This window comes from Artemia sp. Qi Xiang Cuo, chromosome 21, assembly GCF_049724085.1.
Source record: "Artemia sp. Qi Xiang Cuo chromosome 21, ASM4972408v1, whole genome shotgun sequence".
NCBI lineage: Eukaryota > Metazoa > Arthropoda > Branchiopoda > Anostraca > Artemiidae > Artemia > Artemia sp. Qi Xiang Cuo.
The window spans coordinates 10185717-10200300 of record NC_142814.1 but is presented as its reverse complement, the minus strand read 5'-3'; the positions used below and the strand labels follow the sequence as shown (position 1 = coordinate 10200300).

General features: G+C 35.1%; 1 protein-coding gene across 1 annotated transcript in view; it reads right to left on the bottom strand.

The window, feature by feature from the left end:
- Window positions 1–1409: 1409 nt before the first annotated feature.
- LOC148939223 (protogenin B-like) overlaps window positions 1410–14584 on the bottom strand; it is a 181064-nt gene continuing 167889 nt past the window's right edge. The window contains exons 18-22 of the mRNA XM_089107267.1: window positions 13155–13335; window positions 8229–8351; window positions 6883–7091; window positions 3952–4038; window positions 1410–2830 (exon numbers count right to left, since the gene is read on the bottom strand). Coding sequence (XP_088963393.1) covers window positions 2441–2830; window positions 3952–4038; window positions 6883–7091; window positions 8229–8351; window positions 13155–13335 — 990 coding nt within the window. The 3' untranslated portion in view covers window positions 1410–2440. The remainder of the gene's footprint in view (window positions 2831–3951; window positions 4039–6882; window positions 7092–8228; window positions 8352–13154; window positions 13336–14584) is intronic.

The window sequence follows — 14584 nt, the reverse complement described above, 5'->3', positions numbered from 1 at the left end:
AGAAAAACGACAATTTTTTTGTTAAAATTCTTCGGATTCTTTGGGGATTTAGATTTGTCCCTTTCACTCCCTTGTAAATTTCACTTTTTAGTTCCGTTTTCAAACTTTCGAGGTTACTTGCCAAATAAAAACTTCTGAACTAAGCTGTCACGATAAAAAAGCGGAAGGTTACACCCCCAATAATGGTACAATAGGCTATGAGGGGGGGCTGGGCAAAACTTAAAAAAAGCATTCAAAACCAGGGGTGGATCTAGAGCAAAACCTTGGGGGAGGCCCAATGTGACAAGGGTGCTAATGAGCAAAATCTTGCGGGGGGGCGAATGTGACAAAGCTGCCAATAACTGACCAAATTGACAAATTTATTCCAAAAAAATAGTAAAAAAAAACAAGATAAGAGGGTGCCAGAACAAATCTGGGGGGGGAGGGTCCGGGGCCCCTTCCGGTCCCCCTGGATCCCCCAGTGTTCAAAACATAGATTGCAATACAAGGAAATTCAACAAACAGACTCTATCCGTACGATGACCTGAGGTAAACTCGGAAATATATTACGTTAACCTAACAGGAAATGAAAACCAACACGTGCATTGAATGCCACATTCACCACATTCGCCACACACCACAACCACTGATAATGAAATATTTTATAATTTCTTTCTTCAACTTTTTGGAGAATTGACAAACAAATCATTTCTTGAGCTCTTTCTTAAAATTTTATAAATCTAAGATCGCAATTCGCTGTATAGTACATTTGGATAAGAGGTTTAAATTCCAGCCCAAAACTTAAAATTGGATGCGAAATTAAAAAACAGTAGCTTAAATCAAAAATATTACTTTTAAAAGACAAATCAGGACTAAAAATCTAGTTTAAAAGTGAAAAAGAAATTATACAGTTATAAGAGGAACTTACGGAGATAACTAGAAAAAAAGTTTTATCTAATTCAAGATCTCAAGAAATTTTACATTTCTTTATAAGATTTGACTCACATTAAAAAATATTTTGTTTAAAATTAGCTAAAAATTAAGACATACGTTATGAACTAAATTCCAAGTTAAAGAATTCAAAGGTTGTATATAAAAATCAGAATAGAATAAAAAAAAATCAGGTAAAAAAAATTGGATATTTTCGTAGATATTTTTCAAAAAGGAAAATGGATGTATCAAATTCTTGTATGATGATTAATTTTATAGTTTAATCTTGGCATTGCTTTACTCGGCCGCCATATCAAACTTTTAATAAAATATTAAACCTTGACAAAACCTCTTAAACCTTAAAAAAATACAGGAAATCTAAACCTGAAACGCACGGCAGATATGAAAATACTTGAATTAACCCAACACGTACTACTGAAGGAGCACAGATTTCATATTATTTCATAAACTAAAAAACAAAAGTTTTGACAGAAGACTGTGGCGTTCGTGACGTTACCCACGTTTCACAGCCCCCTCCCCCCCCCAAAGAACCCTAGGGCTACCAAATGTATAATGTTGCAGGCAGTAAAAAACGAATTATTTGTACTATTTTGAATTGGCTGACCCCAGGTACAAAAGGGAAGAAAGCTACTCAACAACAATATCTATTCTTAGCAGTAAAAAAGGAAATGCTTAAAAGCTAGTAACATTCAAAAACAACAACTCCGAAACAACAATACTACTACATAGCAATAAAGCAAAGCCCTTACTAATTACAAGCCTTAGTTATATTCTTCTCTTTTTCGTTTGTACCTACGGGTCTGAGCACGGTAATGGCAGAACGTTCATTAATTCACAAGGCCGTACCATGAACTATTTGAGTGAGGCGGGGAAAGATCGCATGGAAATTGTGCCCAAAATTCTACTTTTCTGGGAAGTTTTCAGGGAAATAGACAGCAAACGTCGTCAAAATCTTTGCGATGATTTGGACCTCCCAACCCTAGGTACAGCCTTGTTAAACTGATGCATTAGCATTAGGCTGTCAAAAGCACATATCTCTAAATGTTCCGATTAAAGTTGAAATTTGCTCAATGAAAATAGAACGACTTACAAATATTTGTTGAATATCAACAACAGCTAAAAAAAGATTCATTTTAGTTTAGGTGGAGATACAGCTTTTTGACAGCCGATAATCAGTACACTTTCTGAGGCAGTAGATACATTTAACAAGGAAGACAATAAGAACTATATAATATAATTATATAATTATATATTATATATAATTATATAATATAATTATATATTCTATAATATAATATAATAAGAAATAATCAAACACCCAATAATGGGATTCATTATTTTGTCAGGTTAAAACGAAGAAACCGTGTTGTACGTGGAAAGTTGCAAAGATAAAGCTGCAACAAATAAATCACCATTTTTAATTTCGTCTTTTCTTCTTTTTGTACAATCAAAGGCACCGAGACATGGATAATGCCAGAGAGAAGACTGCCAATGAGCAAATAGCACAACATCAATCAACAGAATGCGATGACACCTCACCAATACGCAGCATTGGCAAATCTTCTTGCACCATTTTCACCGGAGTTGCTATTATACGCGCTGACCACACTTCACCAGTAGGGGTACAAGGAGTGTTTACAGTCGACAAAAGGGGAGAAGTCGCTCCCAGAGTAGATGAATAGGTGCTCCTTGTTGGAGATACAAATGAACTAACACTTGAACTGACTTTATCACCACATGCAGGACATGGCTCTTCCACCATTGTGGATAGATCAAGAGATGTGATGGCTGTAACATCAGCCCATTCTTCAATTCTATTTGGTAAATAGTGATTTTCTTTGCTGGATTCTTGTGCCCATGCGCAGTCACTAACTTCAGCAAGCACCGAAATCCCTTCATCCTATAAATAGCAACAGTATATGCCATTTACAGACTATTAAATATAAGCAACATATTGAGAAGTAGAAAAAAATCAAAGATTAAGAAAACTTAAGAAAGGAAAGAAAGAGAAAAGTTAAAGAGAAAGAAATAAAAGAATAAAAAAGAAGAGTATAATTGGAATGCTTCAGCATTCCGATTCCGATTATAGTTTATAGCATATAGCATTGCGTTACAAGGTCTATAGTATATTTACATCATTTCAATTATAGATTATAGCATTCCGATTATAGTTTACAAAAAAACTTAAAAACACATCAAAAATTTGTTTTCCATTTTTGTTAGGTTTTTACGAGTCTGAGGGGTGGGGACGGGGTTCAAGCCCCTTAGCCCCACCTGCTGGACATGGCGTTGGTTGCTGGTGCATTACTGAAAAGAAAACATTCATCTTTTGTGACCATGCTGCATTGCTATTAAGAAGGCAAGCCTCTGCTATTAGCTAATGGTTTGTTATTGATCCGCTGTGGTTATTTTCGCTACTTAATTTATTTACATCGAAGTTGTAAAAACAGCAAAATTATTGTCAAATATGAATGTACTGATATTATTACGTCGTTTGAGAAATTATCGGATAGACTCTCAAAAGATTTTGTTTAATTTAGGACCTTATCACAATCTAATCAGGCTCATTTCAAACTCGTATATTTTTACCGTTTTGATTGTCTTTTATCGTTGCTGCGGTTCTGTTTTACCACCATTTTTGCAATTTTGTAATCTTTTTGCTGTTTTTTCTTCTCTTTTTTGCCGCTTTGCTAATTTTTACAATTTGGTATAGTGGGCAAAAATCATTGTAATGTATTTACTTCTGTGCTGAAAATATGAAAAATAAGTTAGGACTATAATTGCACCTCTGTACTCGCTATCTAGGAAGCACAGGTGCATATTGGTACATCCTTAGGCAGTTAGAGGTCTAATGCCTCTAAACTAAATCTAGAGCCCCAATCCCCTCCACCTTGTGGAAACATCGTAAAATACATTATTCTTAATGACCGAATATTGTAAATAATTCACTAATTATTTTTATATTTAAAAAAAGCACTTTCAATCCTTGAATAAAATTAAAATGTCTAGTTTTACACTTACACTACTCGCATTGTCAGTAGCCCTGCTAGAGGGGGTTCTTTGTAAAGAATTACTCTTACTAGAACGCTGAAGACTAGGATAACCTCCCTGGAAGAAAAAAGGTAAAATTTATCATTCCAGAATAAAAACAAAATACTCAAATAAAAACAAAATCGAATGTTATCAAGACAAAATGATCAACAGAGGGGCTTTTTTAAGGCCAAACGAAAATACAGAAAAACAGAGCGAATATTTCGGGAGAACAGTCGCCTTTCTTCTTCAGCGCGAACAAAAAAAAGAGTTAAAGAAAATGCCGAAAAAAATGTGAAAAGTCAAAGAAACCAAAACAAAGCAGAGAATCAACGTGAAAAAAAAAAAAAACCAATAAAGTGCAACCAAAAGCCAAATTTAAAAGTTGCATAAAATTCAATAAAAGCAAAAATTAGAAGAATTAAAACCAAAAACTAACACCAAAGGCGAGTCACTCACCTATACCCACGATTAGCAAAAAATCCAAAAACTTTAGACAATCCGCCTAATAAACGACGAACAATTAAATGCTCGGAGAACTTTGTCTTATCATTTCTGATTTTAATAATTGCATCCCTTGCAAAAGTTCTTTTAAATCTAAGGGATTGATGACGCGTTTCCTTTTGTGAGTGTGAAGGTGATTAAAGTTTATTTCAGGGATGACTAAAGTATTAAGTTTTCTTTTGAGAAAACCGAAATATGACTCACTTATTCAAGTCACCAGTATCTCTGTTCAGAGCTAGACCTAATTTTCTGTGTTTGTAAATCTCAAGACCCTCTCTGTAGTGCTGGACATTACCTTTGTAATGTGAAATTAGACTAGCTTGGTTAAACAAAATAGTATGATCCAGGTGGTAACAAATGTGTTCTGCAAGGGCTGAGTCTTGATAAACTTTAAATACGTTTTTCAATCAAGGAAATTATTATACTAATCGGATACCCATTCCCAAATAAAACATCTCTAAGACAGTCGAGCTCTGAATCAAGGAAACGTGGTGAGCAAATATGCAGTGCTATATCAACTAGGGAAGTGACCATGGGCGTACGGAAGGGGGGCAGAGGGGGCAGCTGCCCGCCCTAGAACTTCAAATTTACACTAGATATGGTTGAAAAAGCAGCTGAAAAAAGGTAGATGAAATGATAAAAGGTAGAAGGTTGAAAAAGCTGGAAATAAACAGCTGAAATGACAGAATAAAAGTCAAACAAGAAGCAATTATCCATAATGTATCGGGAAGATTTAGCTCTAATCCAAGAAGATTGATTAATGCTGAAGCTTATTGATGACTTATCATTTTTGGTGATTACTTACTAATAAAGATTAGATAGGTATGATAGAACTTGCTGGCAGGGTAAGGTTTTGCGAACTACGAATATAACTTAAGCCCCCCACCCTTCATCACAGAATCGGCTGCCCCCTCCCCCCCTAGAGAAGAAGCTATTTAAGTATGGGTCACTGTGCGTAGGTTTTCTATAGACCCCAAACTCAAAACATGTGTCATTACATTGCACCAGGACATCCAAAAATTTAAGACGCCTATCCACCTCTGATTCTTGAGTGAATTTGAGTTTTGGATCCAAAGAGTTAAGCAAGCGAAAGAAGGACCCCAGGGATTCCTCACTACGCGCCAACAAATAAAAAAAGGTCTTGAGTATTTTTCTAAAAAAAAAACAAAAAAAACTCAAAACCTTTTAATAAACATTCTTCGTACCTTTCATCTCCTCAAAGTAATTCAATTTTTCTTGGGCCTATTTCTCAGTATGAAATAACAAAAATAGTTTTTGATCTAAATCCGGGTAATTCAGCGGAAACAGACGGGTCTAGTTCTACAATTGTTAAAGAAATATTGTCTGTGGTAATTTTACCATTACAGCATATAATTAATCTTTCATTTAAAACTGGAGTTTTCCTATCTGCTTTTAAAGAAGCGAGGATAATTCCACTTCATAAGGGTGGCTCTCCTGAAAACCCATCACATTACCGCCCTATTTCTATTTTGTCAGCTTTTTCTAAAATATTTGAGAAGGCAATTAATAAAAGATTTTGTGATTTTCTTAAATCGTCTAATTTCTTCACAAATTCCCAATTTGGTTTTAGGTCTGGATACAATACTGAACACGCTATCCTTGCTCTCATCCAATATATTCATGAATGCTTAGATAGAGGTGAAATTTCAGCAACAATATATTTAGATTTTAAAAAAGCATTCGATACAATATCCCATCGTACTCTTTTTTGTAAATTGGATAACTGTGGTTTGCGCGGACCGGCGTTGGGTTTAGTTAAATCTTATCTGGAAAAGAGAAAGCAACAAATAGATGGAGACAATTTCCTTTCTCCACCTGTTCCTCAGTCTTCGAAGGTTGGGGTGCCTCAGGGATCTGTCCTAGGTCCTCTGTTTTTTCTAATTTATATAAATGATCTTCAACGCGCTTTGGCAATCCCGTTTCTCAACACACATTTTGCTGATGATAAGGCAGTTTCACTTTCTGAGAGGAATGACGAGGAGTTATAGGCAAAACTGGATACTGCAATTTCCAATGTTCTTAATTGGTGTTCATCAAATTTTATTGCTTTGAATTTTATCGAAAACTAATTACATAATTTACGGCAGAAAGTAAAATATCAGCCCTAGTATTACCCGAGTTACTTCTTCAAAGTATCTATTATCAATATCTCGTGTGGAAACGATCAAGTACCTTGGACTTGTGATTGACAAAAGCTTATCTTTTAAAAAACACATTCAAAAACTACGCTTACAGATTTCAAGATGTTTTTGGTTTAATGGGAAGGCTTTTCGACCACGGGATGGTCGAAAAGTAGCGTTCAGAATCTTTAATCGCGCTTGCATCAAAATAGGTTTTCGAGCATGAGAATCGCTCTCATGTCGCAAAATGTCAAGTCTTATAATCAAAATTCGGTACCTTCGTATCAATATGTACACTAGCGTCGGGTGGAAGGGTTGCCAGCATTGGAGTAAAAACTTCCATGTCCATGCTATTGCCACCGTCTTGAGAAGCACTTTCGTAAGACCGTTCAGCTGCATGAATTTTTGTCATTAAGCTGCCATTCAAAGTCGATGTCAAAAATACATGACTGTTACGAGCAGCCCGAGCTGCCACATTTGCATTCCCTAGAACCAATAATATTAGACTCATATACAATGGATCAATTTGTTGTGAAAAAATACACTTTTGGTGAAGTTTGAACTTCCAATCTAGTGAATATATAGCCTACAATTTCACCAGGAACATACGTAGGGAATAAGGGCGTCAAATGCGGTGACAGGGAGCGCAATCACTCCCCTAAATTTATTAAACATTTTCATTTAAAAAAACACACAAAATACCCCCCCCCCCCCCCCCCAAACCACCAAATTCTTTTTTACTTTGATTTTAAATCCCAAAAATCATTACTGATCCACACTCTACATTTTCGTCAATTGGTAACCTTGGCAGTATAAACCCAGTATTTGTTACGAACGTTTACTACAAAAAAAGCGTCTAAACTACAGAGTCCAAAATTTCAAACGGTACATTTTCCATGACTTATTCATCTGCGTCCAAGAGTTAAAATTAACTTTAAAGAATATCAGAGGAATATGGTTCGTTGATATTCCAGATATTAATCAATAATCGTTGCCAACCCAAGGCTTTATCACTAGCGCTGTCCCTTTCTGAAAATTTCTTCGGACTCATTTGCTTGTATCAACTTCTTCAACTTAAAAATCAGACGCGTAAAAACAGGTCAAAATGATAAAAACAGATTAAAAACAGCGTTAAAAAAACAGGGAATAGTGGCAACCCTAGGAAGTAAATTCATTAAAATAGTGTGCGTCAAATTTTAATCCGAATTGTGTACACAAACAGCGGGTAGATTTAGGGACGTAATTCCGTTTACGGCACGAATAAAACAAACCACTGGGACAAGAAAAAACTAAATTGATGATTTAACAAACGAGTATAGGTAACTTATAAAAGTGGAAACTGGTGACCGGCATACCTGTAAATATAGGTATTTCTAATTAAAATTGAATTCCTGATTTTTCTAAACTTTTATTATATATATATGGCTGCGTGAGTTTCCACTTAATCAGTTGCAAACAATCGGAATTCATTTTCACTGTCTTTGGTATATTATAAGAGAGAAGAACATACCCAGAATACCCAATCACGTATATTCTACTCACAAAAATCTAAGCCCTCCCGCGTTTTTACATGTAACTTTACCAACAGTTAAATTATACTTAAAGAAGGTTTTTGATATTTACCTTGGTAGTTCGTCGAAGCGCTGCCATCTGGTCGAGACTGTTTAGTACAACGAAAGCGCCACAGTGCGATAAGCATAGTGAGTAATATAAGAAGCAGCGCTAATGATAACCCAAAAATGATTCCTAGAAACGAAATATTTTATGATAAAAAAAAATATGAGAAAACCGAGAAAAGCAGTCCTAAGTGAAAAAAAAAAGAATATTAAAGAGTAAAAAATAACCTTCGTGAAAAAAAACGTAAATTATCAAATAATATAAACCAGGGAAATTAATCTACTAGACTACTAACGATAAAAATGTCAAAAATACTGAAGTCATCTTCCATGAAAGCGAAAGATGACTGAAAGAGAAAAAAAATCAATTGAAAATTAATACTATCAACATTATTTGAAATAGCCAATATTTTGTTTGGGTTTTGACTTAATTTGCCTCTTAAAACCTTTTCTTTCATTTGACAAAATAAGTGCAGATATTATGACAACGATATTCACAATAGATATTTACCGCAGAAAATATGGCTCCACTTACATAATAACTCCGATAAGTCCCCCTTGTTTGGTTAAAACCTTCTTTTACAAAATCACGTTTCATTATCATTTTCCTTTTTTCAGCCACCTTATATGATTAACCATGGTGGTTATTTTTACTTCCTCAAAATCACTGATAAATGGTGGCTTCAAGAGATGTACATAAGGACTTTCCTTGTCAACCGGACCAACCGCAAGCCTTACTTCTTTACACGTAAGCATACAAAACAATTAGCCTCTATTTTGATCTATGTCAAAGTCAGGTTCATCGATACATTCAAAACTTAAATAAGTAAGTTCTTGACAATTATCACCGTGTACCCGTAAGTCCTTTAAACCGAGTACTCGGAATAATTAACAGTTGAACGACTAAAATAAATAACAGAAATATATAAAGCTGTGTCTACATTCGGCATTTTCTGGAAAACTGGAAAACTGGGTAGTGTAGACTGCTGCTACCGTCCCATTTTTCCGTTTCTGAGTACGACACAAAAAAAATGCCAATAGATGATCAGGCATTCCAAAAATCAGAAAGTAAAGACGGGTTGTTCCGTTTCCTGGGAGCCTTGTCAAGCAATATATTTGAAAAAAGGAGCTATGGGATTTACCAAAAAAGATAGAGGCTTAAAAATAACTCACAGAAATTGTTAAATGAAAATACTTTCTCACTTATTGAAATCTATAAGGACAAACGTGATGATCGGAAAACATGGCAGAAAACGGGAGAATGGAAAACTAGGAGAAATGTAGCAGTCTACATTTCCAGAAAACGCAGAAAGTAAACAAACTTTAAGTAAAGAGCAAAAATTTAGATTCTCCAGAGCAAAAAAAACTAAGTCAATACAATCTATTTTTATTTTGAGTAACTGAATTTCCTGGGGGCGACATATGTATACTTTTTAATCGATAAATGTATTTATATCCTTCCCGAAATATTGTTTAGTCATGGGTGAGTTTATCTCTACCATATGGTGCATTTACGTATGCACGTATACGTACACGTATGCATGGGTGAGTTTATCTCTACCATATGCACCATATTTGTTGTAAAGTTGAAAACATATTTGCTGTAAAGTTAAAGTTTGTTGCACCATATTTGTTATAAAGCACTCATTCTTTGTAAAGTTAGAAAATTTAATATCAATTTTAAGCAGCGAATACCTTTTAAGCAATATTCCGAGTTGAAGGGATACGAAGGATACTCTGTTCTGACTCGGATAGCCTCAGAACACATTTTAAACAATATTCCGAGTTAAAAGGATACGAAGGTTACTCTGTTCTGACTCGTATAGCCTTTGTGGCTATTGTGTGGCTAAATTAAAGGCTAAATTGGCCTTTGTGGCTAACTCGCATAGCCTCAGAACACCTTTTAAACAATATTCCGAGTTAAAAGGATACGAAAGATACTCTGTTCTGACTCGTATAGCCTTTATGGCTACTGTGTGGCTAAATTAAATGCTAAATTAGCCTTTGTGGCTTACTCGCACAGCCTCAGAACACCTTTTAAACAATATTCCGTGTTGAAAGGATACGAAAGTTACTCTGTTCTGACTCGTATAACCTTTGAGGCTATTGTGTGACTAAATTAAATGCTAAATTGGCCTTTGTGGCTAACTCGCATAGCCTAAGAAAACCTTTTAAACAATTTTCAGAGTTGAAGGGATCCGAAGGATACTCTGCTGTGACTCGTATAGCCTTTATGGCTATCGTGCGGGTAAATTAGATGCTAAAATGGCCTTTGTGGCTAACTCGCATATCTTCAGAGCACATTTTAAGCATTTTCTGAGTTGAAAGGATACGAAGGTAACTCTGTTCTGACTCGTAGAACCTTTGTGGCTGTTGTGCGAGTAAATTAGAGGCTAAAATGGCCTTATGGCTAACTCGCATACCTTCAGAACCCCTTTTAAACAATATTCCCGGTTGAAAGGATACGAAGGTTACTCTGTTCTGACTCGTAGAACCTTTATGGCTGTTGTGCGAGTAAAATAGAGGCTAAAATGGCCTTATGGCTAACCTGCATACCTTAAGAGCAGCTTTTAAGCAATATTCTCAGTTGAAGGGATATGAAAGTAACTCTCTACTGATTCGTAGAACCTTTATGGCTGTTGTGCGAGTAAAATAGAGGCTAAAATGGCCTTATGGCTATCCCGCATAGCCTAAGAACACCTTTTAAACAATATTCCGAGTTGAAGGGATCCGAAGGATACTCTGTTGTGACTCGGATAGCCTTTATGGCTATTGTGTGGCTAAATTAAAGACTAAAATTAGCCTTTGCGGCTTACTCGCATAGCCTCAGAACACCTTTTAAACAATATTCCGAGTTGAAGGGATACGAAGGATACTCTGTTCTGACTCGTATAGCCTTTGTGTGGCTAAATAAGCCTTTGTGGCTAGCTCGCATAGCCTCAGAAAACCTTTTAAACAATATTCCGATTTTAAAGGATACGAAGGATACTCTGTTCTGACTCGTAGAACCTTTATGGCTATTGCGCGACTAAAATAGAGGATAAATTGTCCTTTGTGGCTAACTCGCATACCCTAAGAACCGATTTTAAGCAATATTCCCAGTTGAAAGGATACGAAAGTAACTCTCTTGTGACTCGTATAGCCTTTATGGCTATTTGCGTCTAAATTAGAGGCTAAATTGGCCTTTGTGGCTAACTCGCATAGCCTCAGAACACCTTTTAAACAATATTCCGAGTTGTACACATACGAAGGATACTCTGTTCTAATTCGTATAGCCTTTGTGGCTATTGCGTGGCTAAATTACAGGCTAAATTAGCCTTTGAGGCTAACTCGCATAGCCTCAGAACACCTTTTAAGCAATATTCCAAGTTGAAGGGATATGAAGGATACTCTGTTCTGACTCGTATAGCCTTTATGGCTATTGTGTGACTAAATTAAAGCTAAATGCTAAATAAAGGCTAAACACCTTTGTGGCTAACTCGCATACCCTCAGAACAGCTTTTAAACAATATTCCCAGTTGAAAGGATACGAAGGATACTCTCTTCTGATTCGTATAATCTTTGTGGCTATTTTCGGCTAAATCGTATTTGTTGCTAACTCGTATAGCCTTTGAACACTTTTTAAGCAATATTCCGAGTTGAAAGGATATAAAGGACACTCAACTCTCAATCGTATAACCTTTGTTGCTAAATTATCCTTTGTGGCTAACTAATATAGCCTTTATGGGGATCAGTACTGTATATTTGCGATACGCTGTTTTTTTTTGTTTTTTTTTTTTTTTTGCTGGAATCTTTATATAAAGATTTTAAATCATGAGGTCACCCACCTTAGTCCTTTTCTGACGCAAAAGCAAACTATCCCACATTTTGGGTTCTTCATGGCATCAATATATTTCTTGTTTCGTATGCGGATTAAATTATCATACATAAAGATTTTAAATTATATAAAGAATCTTTATATTATCTTTTTATAAAGGCAGTGTAAATAAAATGAATAGGTAATAGGTATCTAGTGATATGTACTGCACTTAACTTGTACTCAATCTTTTTAAGGGAATGTGCTTTTACACTGGAATAGAATTATTTATTCATAAGAAAAAAAAATGCAACACAAAAGAATGTTCCGCAACGAAAAATGGGGTACGAGGCTTAAATTCAACAATGAATTTGAAAACCTGAATAGCCAACCTCTTTTAAAGAAAAGGTTAACAGAATATATTATTCATCTTAGATAACATTTTTTATTATTATATTTTTTTATTATTTTATTATTGTTTTTTATTATTTTATTATAGTTCTATAATTTTCGCTTGAATTATGTATTGCGAATTTGCAATCCTGGGGTAAGATTCCTTGTCCTGCCCACTTTGCATCACTTTGTTATTATAAGGAAAAGGTAGGCTTCCTTGTCCTGCCCACTTTACATCACTTTGTTATTATAAGGACAAGGTAGGCTTCCTTGTCCTGCCCACTTTGCATCACTTTGTTATTATAAGGACAAGGTAGGCTTCCTTGTCCTGCCCACTTTGCATCACTTTGTTATTATAATACTCAGTGTTCAGCAAATTTCTTTCCGCCCCTTATTGTTCGCTCGCTTTTACTTCGACTCGTCTTGAAGACCCCCCTCATTAAACTGCGAAAGTGCTGGATGGTGGGAGTAAGTATGACTCTCTTATTGGACAAGTACTTGTGTGTTAGTTTTTGGAACAAGGGCAAGGTGCTGCCAGTTTCAAAGAGCTAATTAAATAATGCTCAATAGTAAATAGTGACTGTGGAACAATGACAGGTTAAATTGAAATGTCAAATGGAGAGCAGAAGCTTTAGTATGGTGCGTTTATTCATTTCTTGTAAGGAATCCATTTAAAGTCGGGACGGTTGCAATTACTCACCAGAGAAGAAGAAGAACATGTTACATATACATATACAGACTTACCAATCTGCTGCTCCGTAATGGCTGAAGACGATGTCACAAAGGTCCCATTATGCGAGATAGTGATATCAGACATTGTTAAGGAATAGTCTATAGTCATGGGCGACGATAGCGGGCCATTTCCAGCAGATGTTCTAGCGGCCATGCGGGCTGTGTATATCGAACCAGGCTGCAGGCCAGAAACCTAAAAAAAAAAAAGAGTTATCATTCGTAAGTCAGGATATGACGTCAATGGAAATAAAAACTTACGGTTTAAGTAGACTAACTCGACACACACAATTTTGTGATAAGCCTACAGCTATGACTTGCACTAAACCAAAAGAAAATACATTAAGATAGATAAAATAGATATTAATTAAACAAATGCACATATAGAAAAGGGATAAAAAAAAACCGATAAAGCTCACATCTTAATAAAGTCCAATGTGATAATTATAGCCGATGTATTAAGGCACCAAAACGACAAAGAAGGAAAAGTTAGGTTGTCTGGCTAATAAATGGAATATCGCAATGCAAAGAAGGAAAGAAAAACCAAAACATGCCACAGTTGGCTGTTGGACTGATAAAACTACCTGTTTAATGATTTATCCTTCTTTGTCGTTTTGGTGGTGATAATGAATTAATGACGATTATCATTTTTAATTTTACTAAGATACGAGTTTTATTGTTTGTTTTGTTTCACTTTTACCTTTTCTTTTTTTTGCTTTTGGATCTTGCCCATTATACGTAAACCACTATTTGAAATGTCATTCTTTTTTCTTTTCTTTTTATTATGCCTTTGGATCTTGCCCATTACACGTAAACCACTATTTGAAATGTCAATTTTTTTCCTTTTCTTTTTATTATGCCTTTGGATCTTGTCCATTATACGTACACCACTGCTTGAAATGTACATATTTCAGTCGTCGATTAAGGTAGAGAATCCATGCATACGCCCGGATCATCGTTATATCTGCCCGCGCATTCGACGGAGATAATCGAGATTTTTTTTTTTTTTTTTTTTTTTTTTTTTTTTTAGCCGTCGCAGAACGTTACGCGGTTCAATTGTTACGTATAATTAAGGCACACATTCGACCAGGGACAACTATTATATGAGGCGATTGACATTACATCAGACAAATTAGGATATGTAGGATATGAACACTAAACGGTACATACAATATATATATATATATATATATATATATATATATATATATATATATATATATATATATATATATATATATATATATATATATATATATATATATATATATATATATATATATATATATATATATATATATATATATATATATATATATATATATGCGCAAGCCAATGCACAAAACATGCACTACACAATACATACAACTTGGTCGATCCTGACAGAGGTACACACACAAACAGTTGAATGCACTTGGTGTCTGGCAAAATAGCGTAATAAACAG